General features: G+C 52.6%; 1 protein-coding gene across 2 annotated transcripts in view; it reads left to right on the forward strand.

The window, feature by feature from the left end:
- The first annotated feature begins 1,779 nt into the window (after positions 1–1,779).
- Positions 1,780–21,978, forward strand: part of Ttc7a (tetratricopeptide repeat domain 7A) — a 108,366-nt gene continuing 88,167 nt past the window's right edge. Inside the window, exons 1-3 of one of the 2 annotated variants that reach the window (XM_040739056.1) lie at positions 1,780–2,181; positions 9,015–9,178; positions 12,157–12,325. In XM_040739056.1, the coding sequence (XP_040594990.1) occupies positions 1,995–2,181; positions 9,015–9,178; positions 12,157–12,325 (520 nt within the window). In that variant the 5' untranslated portion in view covers positions 1,780–1,994. Of the gene's footprint in view, positions 2,182–9,014; positions 9,179–12,156; positions 12,326–14,015; positions 14,070–21,978 lie in introns of those variants that run through there. The other variant, XM_040739057.1, reaches the window with a different exon arrangement.

Raw genomic sequence — 21,978 nt, forward strand, 5'->3', positions numbered from 1 at the left:
GACCTAAACACAGACTGATGACAGAGTCAAAGAGCCAAGCAATGAGGGACACTCTCTGTCTCCGTTCCCTAGTACTTGACGCCCTGGGTTACAAAGCAGGGGGAAGGAAAGAGGGGAGTTTCCTTGTTTTTGTAAGGCTACCTCCCATTCTGCCAATCCTGCTGTTCACTGTTCCTACTCCGGGGGTGACTCCCAGGAACAATCTGGCTGGACAAATCGACAGTGTGTTCTCAGGCCACCAGGTCACTTTTTCACTCTCTCTGCCTCCTCCCTCTTCAGTGGAACGTAGTTCTGCCGAGCCCCGGGTGCTCAGGGCAGCACACAGGGGCGGGGAAGCTTGCCTTCCTGGAAGGAAAGGGGCTGCATTTAGATCCCAGGGAAGACACCCGCGGAGAAGCGGGGGTTTGGATAGGGACGTGCCGTGTGATGATGGGCGTCAGTAGTCTGGGCTCTGATAAACTCGAAACTTATATCTGTCCTGCAAGCAGTAGTGAATTTCCCGACAATGAGGGACACGAAGTGGGAGGACCAGCGGGAGAGATTGGAAGCGGTCACTTTTCAACTTCTGGGAGTCTACTGAAAAGTATTTCTTCACCTCGGAAATCTTCAGGCTGGGACACACAAGTAGTGATTTAAGTACGGGTCTTGGGGGTTTCCAACGTTAGCTGTGGTCTGGGAGTCACCCCCGGGGTAGGACAGCCTCAATTCCCACGCAGGACTAACAGCTCCAATTTCACGGAGGGAGGGCAACGTGACGATGCTGATAGTCCCGGCCCCTCCCTCCAAGCCCCGCCCCGAGCCCTTTGAACTTCTGGGCACTGCTCGCCCAAGAGTTAAGCTGATCAGAGTCGGGCGCTCCCTGCAGCTCAGATCAGTTTCTAGACGCCAAAGTGAAGTAGCAGTTAAGTGGAAAAGCCGATGGGATCGTCTTTAAGAACTCGGAGCAGCCGGACGCTGGTGGCGCACGCCTTTAATTTAATCCCAGCACTCGGGAGGCCGAGGCAGGCGGATCTCTGTGCGTTCGAGGCCAGCCTGGTCTACAAGAGCTAGTTCCAGGACAGGCTGCAAAGCTACAGAGAGAAACCCTGTCTCGAAACAACAGCAGCAACAAAAAGAGCAACAGCCCAAACCCAGTCGCCTAGAGTAGGGAGTCCAGGGGGAAGAGGAGCCAGGCAGTTAAGACAAACACAAGGCTTCTCCAAGCTGGGGGGCGTCCGAATAGCCTAGGGACTTGGCCCCAGCCCCGCGGGCGCGGCGCGTTGCATCAGGCGAGCTGGGATCCTGGGATCCCCGGGAGCTCGGGGCTGGAGCCCTCCTGTGGGTCGCTCCGTGGATTTGTGACGTGCGGCAGGCAGCGGCGGTGACGGGGCCAGCACACAAAGCCGGGAGGTCCGGGCGGAGGAGCCCAGGCCGAGAGTCCCGACCGGATGGGGGGAGGGAACGGGGAGCGAGGCGCCCCCGGGCGCCCGGGCTCCCCGCAGCATTAAAGTGAGCTCCCAGACAGCGGCGGGGGGCCGGCGGAGGGCGGGGCGCGATCGCCCGGCGCGCGCCTGGCTGCTGTGGCCTCGCTGGCCGCCCGCGCGCCCGGCCCGGCGGGGGATAGCCACGCCCACTCGGGGGTGGAGCCGCGGCCCCCGGAGGCTCCGCAGCTGGCGACGCCCGGGTCCCGGGCGGGGGCTGTGGCAGCAGCTGCAGCGGCGGCGGCGGCGGCAGCGGCAGGAGCTGCTGCAGCAGCGGCGGAGGCTGCTTCTGGACTCCTTGGGGTCCCGCAGTCGCAGCCCCAGTCCGGAGGCTCGGGGCGGTGCGTTGGGAGCTGCCGCCGCTGCTGCTGCTGCGGACCCCCGGCCGCCACTCGGGCCCCCGCCGCCACCGGGGCCCCGGATGCCTTCAGCACTCCAGTCGCCCCTGCTGGAGAGCGTGCCCCAGCCTGGACGCCGCCCCCGGCCCGGTCTCCACTCCTCCGCCGCACCTCCCATGACAGCTCCCGCACGAAGATGGCTGCGAAGGGCGCGCACGGCTCCTACCTGAAGGTGGAGAGCGAGGTGGAGCGCTGCCGCGCCGAGGGCCACTGGGACCGCATGCTCGAGCTGGTCCGGCATCTGCAGACGCTGGGCATTTCCGGCGGCGGCGGTAGCAACCGGCGAAGCAGCCCGAGCGGCAGGTTCATCTCTCTGGACACCGGTGAGTGAAGGAAGCTGGGCAGGTTCGCCGGCTGCGAGCGCGCCGGGAGCACCGCCTCCTCCAGGAAGCGCTGCTGCTCGACCGACCGTCCCGAGCCGGCGCTACCCACCCGCAGCCGAGGCAGTTAGGAAAGCCCTTCTGTCCGGGGGGTGGGGTGGGGTGGGGATCACATGCAGATTGGGTGTTTGGAGAGAAAAAGTTTGTGCCCTCTGCGCTTTAAGGGCATGTAGGTAACCCTACGGTGAAATGGAGGTATCAGAGAAGTGCATTGGACCGGGCTCTGGCCACCCTAAACTGCCTACACTCCCTCATGCTGAGTTTGTTTGTTCCCGTGTCTTCCCTTAACTTTTCCTTCAAACCGAGAACCGAGCTCTGCCCACAGCAGACTTTGACCGAGGCTTGTCGAGCGCCCGGGTAAGTCCGGGAAGAAGCCGGCGAGCCTCAGTTTCTTCTCCAGTGGCGGACACTGGCCCTATCCAGCCCTGACAGTCAGTGGCTTTAGCAGTAGGGCTGGTTTAGCTGGGCTGGGCTCTCTTCTCGTGCTGGGGCGGGAAAGCACCCTGATGGGGCAGAGGGAGAACCCCGCCCAGTCTCCAGCCCCAGATCCTGTTTCGGGTGCTTTGCTGCTGCCTTGAGAGCGGTTCAGAGCCACCCCTCTTCCCGCCGCCGCCCCACGTGTACACACCTACCTTTTCTGAAAGAAGCAGATAAAAAGCGTGTATATAAAGAGTTTCCCAACACCACCCAGCCCAGGACGCCTCTGTAGGAGAGATGGAATGATTATAATGACAGAAATAGCCTGTGCCATTGCTTACTATGTGTCAGACAGTTCTGGGGACTTTCATCAAGCAGTCACTCCTCACCACTATTCCTACTTGCGGCCCCTCCGTACTCTATAGGTAAATAACTCCATCATCCCGCCAGGAAGTGTGAAATCTGAACCCAGGATCCTAAGTGCGTCTTTTCGTTTGTACTGTGTGCTCAAAGATGCATAGACCAGAATGCCCACCCTTGCAGAGCGTCCAGAGCGGGTAGGGGGCAGGATGGTGTGCAGTTGCCGATTGGACTGTAGAGCTCAGAGGAAGCTACAGACCTCGCAGCAGTCCTCCTGATGTTTGAGAAGCGCAAGGTGTTTGCCCAAGGAAAGTGCTGCGTGCAGGGATACCAAGAGGCTCTCTTCCAGGGCTCAGCGGGAAAATCGCAGGAACCCCTTCTCGTGGGCCTGGTGAGGGTGAGACTGAGAATTGTCCAGCACGGGTGTTGGTTTCAGGGTAGTGAGGTGTGGCAATCTGCGTGAGGCTGAGCCCCACCGAGCAAGGTGCTGGGCCCAGACAGGAAGCAGGGCCTCGGAGGAGTTGCTTTTCCTAAGTGTTCTTTAGAGATTCCAGGGAGGCTCAGCACTTGGCTAATCAGTGTCCAGGGAGGAAAAGGCTAGGGAGTTGAAAAGGGAAGGGAAGAATGGAGTCAAAGATGGACTTTAAAACCAGACAGGGTTAAACCCTAACCCTAACCTTAACCCTAACCTGGGAGGCAAAGGAAGAGGGCAGTTTTGAGTTTGAGGCCTCTTAGCTGTGTTGTGCATTGGTGAATTTCTTTCACAAAATATGCCCCAAACTAAGAGGTTGGAGCTGAGTATGGAGTTCCTGGGTTTGATGCTCAGCACCAACGGCAACCAGGAGCAACTTTCAGTTCTTAATATGCTTGCCCTAGGTACCACGTTTCCCAAACCTAACCAGGTCTCACCTTCTACAGAACCCCTTTGGGAAACCTAGGTACAGCATCAGTTAAATTCTCACTAATCATGCTGAAGTTAGGAGTTCTCTCCACATCTCTGATGTGGGACCCCAAGGGTAAGAGGTCACATAATGTGCACATTGGTAGAGCCTGTTCATGCACGAGCTGGGGCCTGAAGCTTGAGTTGTGTTTAGCGTGAGAACTGACCCATATAAATGGAGAGACTGACCAGCGAAGACAGGTGGCCTTTCCTTAGCTCTGTGGATAACTTTTCTCTCGTCAAATCTAGATACACTTTCCCAACCTACACACATATGCACATGTGTGCACTTACATGCACACAAGCACTATCCAGAGGAAGGAAAACAAATGGCAAGAACATTTTTGGATTGACTGTTATTTCCATTCTCTTTCTCTGGATTTCTTAGCTACTAAAGAGAATGGGAACCTATATTTTGGGGAGAATAGTGTTGGCACTAATCCCCCTAACTACAGCATAGGAAGGATAATTGTTTTTTTTAATTAATTAATTAATTAATTAATTAATTTTGTGGATGTAACAGCACACATCTTTAATCTCAGCACCGGGAAGAGGGCAGAGACAGAAGGATCTCTGAGTTTCAGGCCAGCCTGGGCTACATAGTGACACCCTGACCACCCCCATCCCCAAAGCTGGGGGAGCATCTATCTTTATTTTTAATTTTGTATATTTTAATTATGTGTATATGTGCATGTGACTGTGTATACAAGAGTGGAAGTGCCCATGGAGACCAGAAGGTGTTGAATCTCCTAGAGCCAGAAGTCTATTAAAACCTCACCTGTCAAGCCAGGTGGTAGTGGTGTACACTTTTAATCCCAGCACTCGGGAGGCAGAAGCAGACTGATTCTGCCAAAAACCAACCAAACAACAACAAAAAAAAAAACACTTCACCTGTCCTGTCAGACTCTTTCAGACCTGATGGTGACATAATGTGGAAAAAGGTAGAAGGTTCTAAGGGAGGGGTGGGTGAGCCCCAGAGGTCCCCAGAACTTTCTGGAGAGATTGAGTGGCCTCAGAACCTAGATGTCAGGGGGTGAGGAGGGGGTGGGGGGTTCTGGCTCCTGGGCAGGTTGACTGAAGGTACAGAAACTGAAAAGGAACAGCCCCAGGCCCTTTTCCTGACAGAGGAGGCTGCTCCCACCCTAGGGAGGTAGTTACTACCTGTGTGTGTGTGTGTGTGTGTGTGTGTGTGTGTTTCAAACTCACATCCAATGTCGATTTGGGGAGCCTGGGAGAGGGGAACTACAGAGCACTGCCTGTGGCGATGTGGTCTGGCCGTGTGAAAACAAAACTGCCCCAGTATTTTGATTTGATTTTTTAAAACAACTCCCTCCATTATTTGGGGGGCAGGTGTGCTTGAGGCAGAGCGTTCGTACGGAAGCCGGTTCTCTCCTTCCACTGATTAGGCTCTGGGGACCTAGTTCAGGCGTGCTGACAAGTTTTGGTTGAGCTATCTTGAAGCCATCCAGTGTTTTAATTTTGCTAACACTTTGCCTGTGAAACATTTACAAAATACTTTTAGAAAAAAGAAGGAAGCCCATCTTTTTAGCAGCCAGCTTCAGGAGTTATTAACTCATGAACACTCTTTTTTAAAAATCAACTTACATTTTAAGTTGGCTCCTGGTGTGTGTGTGTGTGTGTGTGTGTGTGTGTGTGTGTGTGTGTGTAGCCAGTCACCATGTGGGTCCTGGGGATCAAACACAGCTTGTCAGGTTTGATAGGAGGCACCTTTCCTTGCTCAGCCATCTTGATGATCCTTGTGAACTGTGGTTCCTCAGCCCATTGCTGTCCCACTAATTCAGTATGCATCGGTGAAATAAGAGCCCATTAAAAAGATATCCACGATACCACTACCTTCTCGCAAAGCCCCCGTCTGCCGGTTTTGTTTCTTAGCTGAATGATTTGTTTCTTCGAGTAGGAAGGTTGTTTTAAACACAGGGGCAGTTGAGTGTCTCAGCAAGCATTCTCTCTCACCATCCCCTCACAAGGCTGATAGTGGAAGGCCCCAGTCACGGCAAGCCTTTGGGTAGAAGCCACAGAAACTCCCTTGCCAGCCTGATGTGGAGGACACACTTGACCCACTAGCTACAAATGGGCACATGTGTTTTCCAAATGTGAGGGCCAGGCGGGAGGCCTTAGCTCCCCAGGGAAGCGCTGGGACCTGCCCCTTGAGAGCTCAAGAAGCCTGAGTGGAGAGTAGCTGCCACAGGTGTTCAGGACAGGTCACCGGAGGGGATGCGTCGACCACTCAGTGAGGCCTGTTTACTAACGGCAAGCATGGGGTAGGGTTGCCACGGGTCTGTCATAACCCTGACCGGGAGAAGCTGGATGCTCTGACCCGGGCCTGACCTTTGGAGGACAGGAGTGTGCTTATTCACCCAAACTCACTTGACAAACTGAAGACTGAGGACTTGGGGTTCCCCGGGTGCCCTTTAGTTTCATAGAACGATCAGTGAAGAACTGTAGGATGGGAAGAAGGGGGTGGGAGAGCAAGGAGAAGGGGAATCGGGAGCGAGGGAAATAGGATGAATTCTGACACCTGTGAGGGGCTGGGAGGGAGGCTGCCTCCCCGAGGAACAAGAGTAGACAGCTAGGGGGGCTGGAGACGGCTCTGGTGGAAGCCACTTCAGTCTCTAACATCACACACCACACACAAAAACAGTGCTGGCTACCAGGTTGGTAAGGTGCGAGCCGCCTGCCCCGGCTGTGGGATTTACCACGGCTTTCAGCTCAGCCATGGAAGATTGCAGACTGTTCTTTAGCTCAGGGGCTAAAGGTGCTTGTCAAGTCTGATGATCTAGGTCCATCCTTGTACACAGGTGGTGAAAAGTGAGACTCAGTGGACTCCTTACAGGTTGTCCTCTAACCTCCACAAGCCAGACATGGCTCAGCCTGTGAGACCACTCCACATTGCACACATTAAGTGAATGTTTGTTTTTGTGTATTTTAGTTATCAAGATCTCTGCTGGGAGATGCGGGAGTGACTTCTTGTTTGCCTGTTGGCTACAACCCTGACAAAATCGCTAGACTTTGTGAACTACAATGAGTCTATTGTCCACCTTTTAGGGCTGTGCGGGTTAAATAAAACTATATGATAAGACGCCGGGCACTTAGTAGGCCCATGACAGATACTAACATCCTTTTCACAGTCCTATTCCCTTGGAGTTTAGAGCAGTGCTCATCACTTAGGAGAGGGGCTAGTTTTGGGTTAAGCCCCATCTGCGCCCATCTTTTCTAAAGAAACAAAGGCTCTACAAAAACGAAAGAAAAAATACACCTTCTTTTCCACCTTCTTTCTGATTTTTTTTTCCTTAACCAATCGATTCAGTCAATTCAGCAGTGCTTTGTCTGGGTTCTACCCATGCGCTCAAGTTTTAGCACATGTTGAGGGGGTGTCCCACGCGGAGACCACGCTGGGCGGTCGAGGCTTTAGAGGGTGCTCAGTTTGTGGGCAGGGGCCCGTTCTGGGGTTGAAGAAGCAAGTTTCTTTTGGCATGAAAGGTATCCAGACGAGGAGCCAGGAGCTCTGGGCCCGCTGGGTGAACAGCAGAGGCGGCTGGCACTGCATTGAGGTGTCCAGTTAAGCTTCAGAGGGTGGAGAGGCTCCTGCAGCTAAGGGGCGGGACCCTCTCGCCGAAGGAGCCCAGGGAGGGACACAGTTCCTTCAAGTTGGCTTGGAACCCTGCTGTGGCTTTTACAAAGCGAGGCAGAGCCCCGAGCTACCGTGCGCGAGTCCTTCCTAGACTTCCGCCACTCATCAGGGTTGGGATTTGGAAATGAAGGCCGCCTTCCAGCCCTGGGTTGATTTAAATTTTATTTTTGAGTAGGTAGTATATTCCCGTAGTTCAAACCTACCAAAGGTGCCACAGAGTGGAAAGCCCCTCTGTGTCTCCAGCCTGTTCCCAAGGTGTGGGGTGTGTGTGTGTGTGTGTGTGTGTGTGTGTGTGTGTGTGTGTGTGAGTGTGTGTGTGTGTGTCTGTCACTTGAGTGGAGAAACAGTGGCTTATGACTGCCTGCATTCTGCTCACACACATACCCCTTTTTTTGGGGGGGGTCTCACTTGTGGAAATCTGATACTGTTCTGTCACTACCATGATCTGCTCTCTCTGCTTCCTTCTTTCAAAGACGCGGTCTCACCATGTGACTCTTGCTGGACAGTGGCACACGCAACGCTTCCTCATTCCTTTGTGTGTGTGTCTGCAGGGTGCCCCTTGTTAGGTACACACAGAATTTTAGTTAACCGCCCATTGGTGGACGGAGTGAAAAGGTAGGGTAGACTGGATGTTCCCAGAGACTGTGGAATTGCCAAAGCTCCCCACATCCATCCATCTGGCTTCCTCTCCTGACAGCTGTCTGATTCACTAGACAGGCATTTATTAGGCTCTTCCATCAAATGGTTCCTCATCCTGGGTGATGGGCAGGCAGTGGGCACAGCCACCGGAGGCTGTTGGACTTTAAGCTCTGCACACCAGACATCTGGCTCGAGTGTGTGTGTGTGTGTGTGTGTGTGAGTGAGTGTCCCTGTCCGCCCCTCTGTCACAGGTAGCAGGTTTGTGGTGGTGATAAGATTGGGATTTTATTGCGGTAGGGCAATCAAGTAGTCTAAAGCTAATTGCCAGGTAATGAGGTATGCAGATGAGCCCCCCCCCGTGAGAGAGGAGTAACAATAAAAGCCCCGACCGCCCAGTGACCTGCCTTGCTGCACAAGAAACCGTGCATGGCGTGGGCTGCTAGGCCATCCCAAGCCACACTAAATTCACTAAAGATGGGGCAAATCAATTGTCTCGACCTCAGGAACCAGGGGTGTGAACTGTGCTGCTAACCCACACCATACAGGTTCCCTCTTCCACGGTTTGGCTGGGTCCTTTTCTTTTTTAGATTGGTTCCTTCTTTGCCACCTAGACTGGCTTAGAACCCCCTGCAGTCCTCAGAGATCATGGGAAATGCATCTTTTATCTCTTGGAACTGAGCCATTCGTGTGCTGGGCAGGGGCAGTTAAGGGCCCAGGAGGCACACCGTGTGTGTTCGAGGACTCAGGGGTCCGTGTCCTGCTTTTCAGATGACTTGGGGAAACTGCTGCTGGCGGAGGCCCTCCTGGAGCAGTGCTTGAAGGACAACCACGACAAAATAAAAGACTCCATCCCTTTGCTGGAGAAGAGTGAGCACAGGCTAAAAGAAGCCAAAGATCACCTGAGCAGCGTCCTGAACAATGGGAAGCTGCCCGTGAGTCTCCGGGTTATCTTGTTCCAAAGGTCAGGGCGGGGCCGGGGTCTCTAGGCAGCGGGTGTGCTCAGGTGCGGTCCTCTGATGGAGAGGAGATGGGGCGGGTAGTCCTGAGGTGCCTCCTCCCGTATTCTTGACCCTACAATCTGGGTGGTCCCTGACGTCCCGGCTAGCACACTTCTGTGGAGATGAGTGAAAGTTCGCCATCGTGCTAACTTCTGCTATCCGGGGGGCTCAGGAATTATCGCGCTATTTATGGAGGCTTCCCAGGTACTTTTTACAATGGCATGCCATTGGCCTGGCTTCTGTGACCTGGGAGAGGCGGCCATGTAGCAAATATGGCTGCATCCGCTGTGACATCTCAAACTCTGATGTTCCCCGCAACTTCTCGGTGCTGTCTCCAAAGAACTAGAGTAGAAATACAACCGCCAAGAAACTTGGACTGTTTGAAGGATGGCTTCACTTTCAGAGTGGAACGCTTTCTCGTCTGTTCTTTCCTATTGGGCATCTTTGTGAGCATACAGGGACATGAGGCAGAGACAGGACAGGTGACTGTTTAGCAGGGGGAGCTTTATCCTAAGCTGAGGAAGTCTTACAGGTACCCTTCCACTTAGCCAGGATTTGCGATTCTGACTGTTTAGGTCAACAGACCAAGAACACTTCAAATCAGTTAGGGTAGCTGGCTTCCGATGTTGCCAAGTGAAGATAGGGAGAAAAAAACCTAACCAAATATAGCAGTAGAACTATATGGTTACCATTGCTCCATCAGAGAGAAAGACAGCTTGACAATAAAGGTCAAGATAGATATACTTTTTGCCACCAAGAGCAGCTCTTAAAGTAGTAAATATTTCATTTTAGGAGTCATTCACTGTATTGTCGTCTCCCACCCCTAACTTAGCGGATGCCATGTTGTAAGCTGTCATTAGTACACAGGGGTCTACCAGCAGCCACACACACACACACACACACACACACACACACACACACACACACACACACACACACACATCATTCACTGATGGCGTCCTTCCGAGCCGTCACTGCCCCTTCACCCCCGTGCATGGTCGTAATAACTGCCCATGGCCTGCATTTGTCTTGCTCTTTTCTCAGGGGCAGGTCAAAGCTGTGCTCTAGACTTGACCCTACTAATGCAGCTTCCTGGGATGGGAAGCAAGGCATGGCTGCTATGAGCTTCCCTTCACCCACAGGGAAGATGGGGCTGGGTAGGGAGGACGGGAGCCTGTAGCTTGAGACCAGAATGTGGAAGGACAAAGACCTGTGGGCTAGGTCCCTCTGGGGATGTGTCACCTGTGACCCTGACCCAGGAAGGGGGTGGCCTCTTCGGGGAAACAAACAAATGGCCTTAAAAACAAAGACAAAACAAAAAACAGCCTTTGAGAGTTAACAGTAGTCCGAAGAGGGTACTTCTCAAGGCATTGTGAGGTGTTGTTTGTTTTTATTCTCTTCTACTCTTTTTGGAGTTTTGCTCGTTTTGGGGGTCCTGCCATCCAACTCCCAAATAAATCACATGGAGGCTTATACTTTTTTACAAATGCCCGGCCTTAGCTTGGCTTGTTTCTTGCCAGCTTTTCTTAAATTATCCTGTCTATCTCATGCCTCTGGCTTACATCTTTGTCTAGTCTGTATACTTCTTTCTCCGTGGCTGGTGGAGTAGCTGGGTGGCTGGAGTAGCTGGGTGGCTGGAGTAGCTGGGTGGCTGGAGTAGCTGGGTGGCTGGCCCCTGCCGTCCTCCTCTCTTTGCTCTCTTGCTCCTTCCTTCTCTTCCCAGATTTCTCCTCCTCCTTATCCTCTCTGCCTGCCAGCCCCACCCAGCCTTTCTCCTGCCTTGCTGTTGGCTCTTCAGCTCTTCCTTAGACCATCAGGTGTTTTAGACAGGCAAAGAATCACAGCCACACAGAGTTAAACAAATGCAGCATAAACCAAAGCCACACACCTTAAAATAATTTTCGGCAACAGCGAGGCATTGTGGGGACTTAACAGAAGGGAGCTTCCTGGGTGCTGGGGAGGCTTCCAGGAGGAGATGGGGCTGAGGGGACAGATGACCGTGTGGCCAGGCATGGGGAAGGTTTTGAGTGAGTGAAGGAATGGCGGAATGGCTGTTTTCCAAAGCCCGAGAGAGTAGTGGGGATGGAGAATTTGGCTTCCCTGGGGCTTGGCTCTGCCTCACCCCGTGTCTCTTACTTGGTCTCTGAGGGAGGATGATGAGACTTGTGGAGGCCTGCCCTGGGATCAAGATACCTTGACCTACCTACCCACTTGCAGACTGGAAATCACCCTCCTGCCAGTGGGAGAGGTTAGCGCCTGGTACCAGAACTTCATCTACAGACTGCCCTCGTGCTAAGGGCAGTGGCCGGAGCCTGGGCTAAAAGGCCAGCTGTGTACAAGGCAGTAGCAGGCGCTTTTAAGAGGTGGGAATCTTCAGAGTAGAATAGACTCACGTCTAAAGCTAGAGTTGACGAGTTCAGGACTCCCACCCTTCCAGACCCTCTCAGTCAGCAGTACTGACTGAACTGACAGTAAACACATTCCCTGCTAGGGTAGCTTGGCCAGGGCCAAGCAGACCAGCTGAATCCCTAAGGAAGCCTTGAGAGTCCTGAGTGGGTAGAGATTTGCGTATAAACAGTGCTACAGAGAGCAGGGTTTGGATTAGGAATTTTGGGTCTCCCAGGTGCTGCTAATATAGCTGGGTCCCCTTCTAAAAATCCTGCTGTAGGGGCGCAGGTACTGACTTTGGGGTCCTCATGGGCTCTTTCTAAAGCTTTTCATCTACTTTCAACACACACACACACACACACACCACAGTGTAGACAGTAGACTCAGGTGTGGAGGCCGTGGGCACAGGCATCATGGGGGCCTTCCTGGAGGAGGAAGGAGAGTTCTGAGAAGGGTCTTAGGCAGTAGAATGGCATGGTGGGAGCTTTGGAGCAGGAACGGCTAACACATCTCTGTCCTTGCAGCCACAGTACATGTGCGAGGCCATGCTGATCCTGGGCAAGCTGCATTATGTGGAGGGCTCGTACCGGGACGCCATCAGCATGTATGCACGGGCTGGGATTGATGACATACCCATGGAGAACAAGCCCCTGTATCAGATGCGGCTCCTGGCAGAGGCGTTTGTCATCAAAGGTAATTGTGCACACCTGTTTGGGCCTCCCCCACCGTCCAGCTGGTCCACTCTGGTCTGGGGTGTCTAGAGCAGCAGCAGCATAGGGTAGTGGGCCTGCAAGGTCACGAACAGATGTTAACCCCAGGCTGTGGCTACACACTGTTATTCAGGGTAGCTTGGGTCTCAAGGGACTCTGTTAACTCAGGTTCTTAACCTGGGCTTTGTTGAGAACTAGTTACCAAACTGATGCCCTTGGGCAAACTGCCTCTTCACCTTTCCTGGCTTCTGTTGACTTGTTTGTAAAAGGAGGTTGCGATACCAGCCCTCCCAGGGTTCTCATGACCAGCCAAGTTGTATAACCAGGTCAAGAAAAACCTTAAAGGGTGTGCCAGTTCTTGTCAGGCCTGCCCTAATAACTGACACTGCTGGGGTCTGTCACTCTCCAGGTGTGGGGCCCCTGTTGGGGACTGTGGATACCCAGTGGTAGACTTGCTGTCCTGGAGGAGCTTCAACCCCCCCAGGGCAAGGGCCCAGGATCAGATCAGGGAAAGGAGTTTCATGAAAGGGTCTGGTTCCCAGCTGTGATCTCGATCTCTCTCTCTCTCTCTCTCTCTCTCTCTCTCTCTCTCTCTCTCTCTCTCTCTCTCTCTCTCTCTCTCTCTCTCTCATATACACACACACACTCTCTCTGTCTCTCATACACACACACACTCTCTCTGTCTCTCTCATACACATACATACACTCTCCCTCTCTTTCTTTTCCTCTCCTTCCCTCCCTGACTCTCTCCCTCTCTCTTTCTTTCTCTCTCTCATACACACACACACTCTCTCTCTTCCCCAGCACTCTCTCTCTCTCTCTCTCTCTCTCTCTCTCTCTCTCTCTCTCTCTCTCTCTCTCTCTCTCTCTCTCTCTCTCTCTCTCTCTCTCTCTCTTTCATGCACATACACACACACTTTGTGCCCTGGGAAGGGCCTGCCGTTAGTCTTAGTGGCAGTCAAATCCCTACCTCCCATACTGCTGGTGAACTTCTGGGATGTTTGACCATCTCTCTATTCCAGTAAAATCAACCCTCAGAGAAAAGTCTAGAAAAGCCACCTGTACTCCTATTGGATTTGGAGCCTGGCAGTGGTAGAGTATGTGTTACTCTAGTTCTACATGGGGAAACTGAGGCCTGGAGAGGAAACGTGCCTTACCCAAAGTTACCCAGATGGATCGAGGGCCAGAACCTCCAGTCTGTGGTGCTGGCATTGGAAAGTGTATGTTCCCTCCCTGTCTCGACACAGACACGAGTCCTCTATGGGCTTCGGGTCCTCATGGGAGTAATTGTAATATCTGTGGACGACCTGGACTCTGGCTGGAGGGGCCTTGAGGTTCCTGAGTCGTTTCCCTATGGAGTCCACATCATCCTAGAAAGTCTACCGCGTGGTTCTCCCTGGGCAGGTGGGCTGGAGGGCAGGTGCCCGCATGGTGAGGCCCGGTCTGAGCGGGTCTTTATCTTCTGCTTGCTCCCCTCCTCTGTGCCCGCGGCACTGGCCAGTCTTGGGAAGGGATCGCTGTCTGGTGCTCAGGTCTCCGGGGCCTTTGGGTACCACTTGAGCTGTGGATGCCCTGAACTGGACATCCCCCCTGGGGCTCCTTTCCAGTCCTTTCTCCTACCGGCCTTGCTCAGTACATATTGCTCTCTGTGTCCTGCTCTCTACTCTAGCATGCCTCCAGCTTCTTGGGGGAACACAGTCCTGGTGGTCAGAGGTCCTGCCAGGGAGGTAAGGATCCGCCATTGCTCTCGTGGGCTGCTCGGTTGCAGGCTATGCTGGCTCCCCTTCCCTCAGTGACCGCATGTGACCCACCCCTGCCCCTTGCCTGACTCCTCTCTGCTTGTCCTCCCTGTCCTGTTGCAAAGACCACACCCGCTGCTTGGCATGATGGGGTTCGCCTGAGCCTGTGTGTGCCCGAGGCCATCAGTGTGTGCATGCTGTGAATTAACCCAGTCTGTGGGGTCTGGTGGGCCTCTTTACCCAGAGGACACAATGGAGGTGGGAAGGGTTGGTTGTTGGGACTGACTTCATTTGTGAATATGGGTATAGTGACAGCAGGGGCCCCAAGCTCACGGAGCAATGTGCTAATAGTGTTATATCCTCACTCCAAGTCAGGTATGGCCTCACGTGAATCTGCAGACCCCTGAGTCGGTGCTCTCTTCTTCCCATGCTACACGTGAGGGGCTGAGGTTGGGGCAGGTGGCTCCTGCCAGAGCCCCAGGCACAAGACCGGAATCTGGGCAGCCAGACCTCACAGACAACCCCTAATGTAGTGCTCAGAAGTCTAGGTGGAAAAGGGTTAGAGCAAATCCTTGTGTTAGAGATAAGGAAACAGGTTGATGGAAGGGAAGCCATTAACCCAGTACTGCAGTTAGCTTCTATTGGGACTAGCATCTTCCATGACCCAGAAGCCTGTCAGTTTCGGCTCTTTCTGATTCTGGGTGGCCTCTTACGAGCCAGACTGGCCCAGTTCCAGCACTTGTGGCTGCCAGACTATAGCTTTCTTTTTCCTTTTCCATGTTTGTGTGCTTGTGTTTGTGTTATATGCAGGTATGTATGTGTGGATGCGTGCGTGCATGTGTGTGTGTGTGTGTGTGTGTGTGTGTAGGTTCTCATGCATGTATATGAACACATGTATGTGGGGCTCTAGAGCTGACGTTGGGAGCCATCTTCAATTACTATATTCATGGAGGCAGGGTCTCTCATTAAACTCAGAGCTTGCCCTGAGGATCCTGTCTCTACCTTCTGAGACTGGGATTACAGGCAGGCTGTCAAGCCCACCCAGCGTTTCTGTGGGTTCTGGAGATCCAAGCTTTGGTCTTTATGTTTGTGCAGCAAGGCCTTTAGGCACTGAGCCAACTCTGCAGCCCAGGACAATTTGAGGGGCTTCCATTTGGTGCTACCCAGTGCATACCTGGCTAAGAGGGAGGGAGCACACAGGACTTCTGTGTTGGAGGGGAGCCTGAACTCACCAGCCTGGGAGGCTTGATGGGGCCAGATGTGAGCCGCTGTTCTTCTAGGGTTCCAGACGGGCTCCTGAGCTGTCTGTCCCATCCTCCAAGATGTGATAGCACACCCAGCACCCTCCCCTTCAGAGCAGAGGGACTTGGCAGTGTGGCCCTCAGAGCATCTAGGCTATGAGATACACCTCCTAATCAGACCCTTGTTCCCAGGGAGGTAGAGATGCTGACTTTAAACCTCACTGGGGTCCTTGAGAGAGGGCTGGTTGTAGTAGTCTTGGGTTCCTGGTGTTCAGAGAGCAGCATGTATAACACATACATGTCTATAGGAAGGGGAATGCATGACCACTCACCTTCTCTAAGGATAACACAAACTTGTCTATGGGATGGGGAATGCATGACCACTCACCTTCTCTAAGGATAACACAAACTTGTCTAGGGATGGGGAATGCATGACCACTCACCTTCTCTAAGGATAACACAAACTTGTCTAGGGATGGGGAATGCATGACCACTCACCTTCTCTAAGGGTAACACAAACTTGTCTATGGGATGGGGAATGCATGACCACTCACCTTCTCTAAGGATAACACAAACTTGATTATGGGATGGGTAATGCATGACCACTCACCTTCTCTAAGGATAACACAAACTTGTCTATGGGATGGGGAATGCATGACCACTCACCTTCTCTAAGGATAACACAAACTTGATTATGGGATGGGGAATGCATGACCACTCACCTTCTCTAAGGGTAACACAAACTTGTCTAGGGATGGGGAATGCATGACCACTCACCTTCTCTAAGGGTAACACAAACTTGTCTAGGGATGGGGAATGCATGACCACTCACCTTCTCTAAGGGTAACACAAACTTGTCTAGGGATGGGGAATGCATGACCACTCACCTTCTCTAAGGATAACACAAACTTGATTATGGGATGGGGAATGCATGACCACTCACCTTCTCTAAGGATAACACAAACTTGTCTATGGGATGGGGAATGCATGACCACTCACCTTCTCTAAGGATAACACAAACTTGTCTATGGGATGGGGAATGCATGACCACTCACCTTCTCTAAGGATAACACAAACTTGATTATGGGATGGGGAATGCATGACCACTCACCTTCTCTAAGGGTAACACAAGCTTGTCTATGGGATGGGGAATGCATGACCACTCACCTTCTCTAAGGATAACACAAATTTGTCTAGGGATGGGGAATGCATGACCACTCACCTTCTCTAAGGATAACACAAACTTGTCTATGGGATGGGGAATGCATGACCATTCAGTTTCTCCAAGGGTAAATGTCGGGTTCATTTAGAAACACTGGAGGACTAGTAAGGTGGCCCTCTGGTTTGGTGGCTTTCCCAGTGGGTGGGGCTCTTGTCAAGTAAGATGTCTTAGTCGCTTTTCTATTGCTGTGAAGAGGCCTTGACCAAGGCCAGTCTTATAAAAGAAAGCATTTAACCGGGGGCTGGCTTACAGTTGTCATTGTGGTGGGAACACAGCAGCAGGCAAATGTGGGCTGGAGAAGTAGCTAGGAGCTGCATCCTGACCCTGACCCCCTGGTGTGAGAGAGTCTGGGCCCAGCGTGGGCTCTTGAAACCACAAAGCCCATCCCCAGTGACACACTTCCTCCAACCTCCTGACCCATCAAAGAGTTCCACTCCTCAGTGACCAAGCATTCAAATGTGTGAGCCTAACGGGGCCAGCCGTTCTCATACAAACCCCCACACCCGATGGCCTTAGTTCAGTCCTGGGACTCGGAAGGTGAGAGGAGAGAACTAACTTCTGACAGTCGTCCTCTGGTTTCCATGCTGTGTGCACGCAGACCAGCACATGTGTAGAGAAGCCAAGAACAGCGCAAACATCCACTCCCTCCACTAAAGTAGAAGGACACGCTGATGAAAAGACCTTGCACTGCTGACATTCTGTCCCTTTGCTTCCTCCTGAGTCACTGTCCTCACTGGTCGTATCATTCTTTGTTTTGCCTGAACCCCAGCATTGCATTGGCACAGTTTAAGTGCCCCCTGCACAGGACTTTCCTGGGTCATTCAGCCTATAGCCTCTCCTCCGCCAAGCTCACTCAGAACTTTTGGTAGTGTGTTTACCCTCCTCTGTCCGCTCCGTGGGCTCCTTCCTCCAGAAGTGTGGCCCCTAGTGTTGTTTCTTGAGGTCTCTGGCCCACATCCCACTAAGAAAAGTATGACTTACCAGTAGTTGGTTAAGCAGACGCCTGTTGGAGTTGCCACAGGTGAACATCTGGGTCCAATCCCCTGTGGGAACAGTGGGCAGGTGTGATATACATCCTAGGAGGAGGTAGGTATGCCAGCACTGGTGGCATGGGCTCCCTGGTGCCACTCCTTCCTGTCCAGTCTTTGCTCAGGAGGTCTTAGCATCAGGGGAGAGAGCCACCTCTAGAGAGCAATAAATAGAAACCCCAGAGAAGGCTGTCCATGGCAGCTTACGGCTGTAGATTCTGTGTGGCCGTGATGTCTTGGCCACTTGTCTGTCCCCAGACCTGTATCATTAGAGGCTCCGCCCTGACTCTCAGCCTTTAAGGGGACAGTTTGTGAAGGATGATGGGCTGTTGCTGCTGCTACTACTGGGAGCCTCTCCCTCTACTGTGAGTGGAACACCTCTGATGTTCTTATGGTCTCCACAGGTAGAGGCCTTGTCTGCAATTTTGGGACTGTTTGGTTTTGGGATCCCCTAGAACTCTTGGTTATTGGCCTTTGGCAGTTGGCACCTGATCCACGTTGAGAAACCCGAGCCACTGACTATGTTTCTGAAAGTCTATTGGATCTGTTTCAGACCCTGAGGAGTCTGCCTCAGCAGCAGACCGGGGCTTCTCTCAGCCTTCAGCCCTTGGTTGACTCGGTAAGCTGTGAGCGGGACTAGGAGCTCATGGCCCATTGCCAAGCTCCTTGGCCTCAAGCTCTCACCTACAGGTAACAGGGACCGCATGTCAACCCCTTGATACTGGGGCTATGTATCTGGAACTCCAGTTTTTCGGCAGAGAGATGACAACAGCCTCACAGCTCCTCTATTAACCGTGGCCCAGCCAAGCTGTCATTTGGTGAGCCGTTATGGTGAGCCACAGCTAGAATGCTGGTGTGGTCCAGGGGTGAGAGTCCCTTATCTGATGTCATGGCCTGCTTGATGGGGATGCCTTCTAAGAGGGAGATCAGGACGCTGGTACCAAAGTAGGTAGAAGGCACAGAGGGCAGAGCTCTGGAGCCCAGGCTGCCTCCTCTCGGGTGACACCCTGAGCCAGCAGGGTGAGAATGTGAGCCCAGCTCTCTCTGACGCCAGCTCTGGGCTCATCCCATATAATCAAGGGACACCACCTGGGAGAGGGAGGTGACGGGCACTGCCTGATTGTAGAGTCTTTCCCAGTGGGCTAGGAAAGAGACCGGAACCTGAAGCAATGTTGCCAGCTAAGTTGCCGAATAAAGTCCAGGGAAGTGGGCGGTGACTTATCGGGAAGCAGGGAGGACCGCACCTTTTTGGAGCGCAGTGGGTGAGTTTAGGAGAGATGTGAGACACATGAGTGGGGGCCAGGTGTCCCACTGGGAGGGAGTAGGGAGCTGAGAGCTGGCAGAGGGGCTCAGGTGGTGTCCTAGAGTTCTGGCCTGGGTCTGCACCACCATAGAGTATTTCATAGCCTGATCCCCCTTCGAGGGTAGGGGTCCTAGACCTCTGTAAGCCCAGGGTAACAAGCTGCCCTCTTTGCTGGGGTCTAAGCTTGAGGTTTCGACCAGCTCCAAGATGCCTTTTCTTTTTTTAAGATTTATTTATTTGTTATGTGTATAACATTTAGCCTGCGTGTATTCCTGCAGACCAGAAGAGGGCACCAGATCTCATTAGAGATGGTTGTGAGCCATCATGTGGTTGTTGGGAACTGAACTCAGGACCTCTGGAAGAGCAGCCAGTGCTCTTAACCTCTGAGCCACCTCTCCACCCCAACTCCCAGATGCTCTAAGGCCTGTTCTCAACATCTTGGGCCTGCAGTAGTTTGGCACCAGAAGGCCACCATCATCTAGCTCATGCCTGTACCTTCCATTTCTCTGGTATGTTCAGTGTGCTGATGACACAGAGACTCCTGCGTCTCCAGGCATACACCTGGAGCCTTCCAGACCTTAGCTATTGCTTCCTAATTTGGAATCAAATTAGACTGTGGGCCCCAGAGTGAGAGGCTGGCTTCCAGGAGAAGGCGGGGTGTGTTCACTGCCGGTTCACCAAGCGGGCACGAAATGCCACGTGGGCCGAGAGACCACAAGCAGGGTAGAGATACATCTCGTACTAGCTGTGACAGTCAAGGCAAGACGGCCCCACAGGAGGGAGGCTGTGGGCTGTGTGATTCCATCCATGATGAGTGAGTTGTAGGTAGAAATCCTTTAGGACCAGCGCTGCCCCGTGTTTAACCAAGCTGGCTGCATCTTTCCTGTCCAGCTTTGGGCAGGGCAGCTTGTTGGCTCTGAAGAAATGTGACCTTTGTTCACATCTAGTTAACTTTGGGGGAGGAAGGAGGGAAATTAAGCAGTTGTGAGGGCTCTGATGCCTGAGCCCTTTTCCTCCGCAGGGTTTTAGGTGTGGTGATGGTAGTTTCTATTCCCTCTCTGCCAGGGCAATCCTAAAATATTCATCAGGGATTTTTTTTAATGGCTTATTAAACTTTTTAAAAATAAAAGCACACCAGCCGCTCCCGGGCCAGGGTATGGTAGCATATCTGGTTTTTGTATTGCTGTGTTTTGCCCTGGTATGGCAGGAATTAGGTGTTGGCTTTGGCTCAGTTCCCAAGGTGTAGGCAGGCTGGCTCGTGGGGAAGGGATGTGTCCCGTGTGTCCGAGAGGGAGAGGCTGGCTTCCAGCTAGAGAGAAGGCATCTCAGGGGAAGGCTGGGTGGTTCACCAAGTGTGCACCAGGCATGCCAACTGGACTGAAAGACCACAAGCAGGGTAAAGATGAGTCTCCTATGGTCGTGGCAGCTAAGGCAAGATGGCCCCGCAGGAGGGAGGCCACGGGCTGGGGAGGCAGAAACCATCTGGTTTTCCTGTGTTGTATCCTGGCTGTCCCACAGAAGCAACCTAAGGGAGGAGGAGGGGTGTGCTTTGGCCTCTGGTGTGAGAGGGCTCAGCCTGTCATAGAAGGGATAGTGTGGCAGAGCAGCTTGGTCCCTGGCGGTAGGGACTTGCTTGCTCGCACTGCAGCCAATCAAGGAGTAGAGAACTGGACTAGAATTGGTGCTAGGCTAGAATCCTGGAGGCCCAGGCTTGTGATCTGGCAGCTAGACCCCATCTCACAAAGGTTCCACAAGCTCCTGATGGCACCACCAGCTATCAAGAAGTGTTCAAACACACGAGCCTGTGGGGGGCATGTCGCGTGCAGTCCATATTCCTCGGTTACGGAAGCCTTCCTTTGGAAGTAGTTGGGGCGTGTGGATATAGACAGGGCTGAGGGAGTGCGTTTGAGAAGTCAGCGTGCATGCATGGACCTACTCTACCAGCAGTAGACAGCTGTAACTCAGCCATCAGATGCTCAAGTGATAGGCGAGAGAAGAGCCTGGGATTGGGAGAGCCTTGGTGGATGCCAGGGACAAAGGAAGACATGAGATCTGAGCTGAAGGCGGAGAGGGTTAAAGCCAGAAACCTGGCGTCTGCTCCTGATTCTGGTCCTTGTACTCCGTCTTGGAATGAACCTGTTCCCCCTGAGTTAGGGCTGTCACCTGTGGGCCTGGAGAGACATGTGCTTCCTAGGAGGACATTGTGAGTATCGTAGCAAACCCTCTCTTTCCTTTTTGCTTTCTTGGTTTGGTTTTTTGAGACAGGGGTTCACTGTGTAGCTTTGTAGACCATGCTGGCTTCAAACTCAATAGAGATCCGCCTATCTCTGCCTCCTGAGTGCTGGCATTAAAGGCGTGCACCAACACCACCCGGCTGCAAAGCCTTCTTTATAATCCTTCATTTGTTTTCTTAACATGGTTTTGATATGAGCTAGGCTTTATTGGTAATCCCCCTCTTTCTTTTTGGTTTGGATAAACTAGGACCTCAGTCTCTATAAATGTTTTGAGATATATCCTTCCAGTCTCTTTTCCTTTCAGGGTTATATTTATCTTGAAAAATAAAAATAAGTCCATAAGCTATGCTTTGACATCTGCTGCTAAAAGTTAATATTTTTCAAGGTACGGCAGTCCTTACCTGCAATCCCAGCTGCTGGAGAGGCTGAGGCAGGAGATTTGCAAATTTGGGCAACAAAGAGACCCTGTCTGAATACTGTTTTTAAAATATTTTGTGAGAGGCTGGAGAGATGGCTCAGTGGCTTGTCACCTCGAGTCTGTTCCATGCACTCACATGGTGGCTCACAACCACCTGTAACTCCAACCCCAGGGGATCTGATGCTCTCTTCTGGTGAGCACAAGTGCCAGGCATGCTCATACTACATGCAGGCCAAACATTCATATATAGAAAATAAAATCAATGCATCTTTTAAAAAGTGATGTAGGGCTGTGTTGGTAGAGGACTTATGTAAGCGTACACAGAGGCTTGGGTTTATTCCCCAGCATCACATAAGACTGGTTGGGCATGGTGGTACATCCTTGTGATCCCAGCACTTGGAAGGTGGAACCAGGAGGACCAGAAGTTTATGGTCATCCTTGAGGCTAGCCT

Source organism: Mesocricetus auratus, unplaced genomic scaffold (genome assembly GCF_017639785.1).
Source record: "Mesocricetus auratus isolate SY011 unplaced genomic scaffold, BCM_Maur_2.0 Super-Scaffold_100676, whole genome shotgun sequence".
NCBI lineage: Eukaryota > Metazoa > Chordata > Mammalia > Rodentia > Cricetidae > Mesocricetus > Mesocricetus auratus.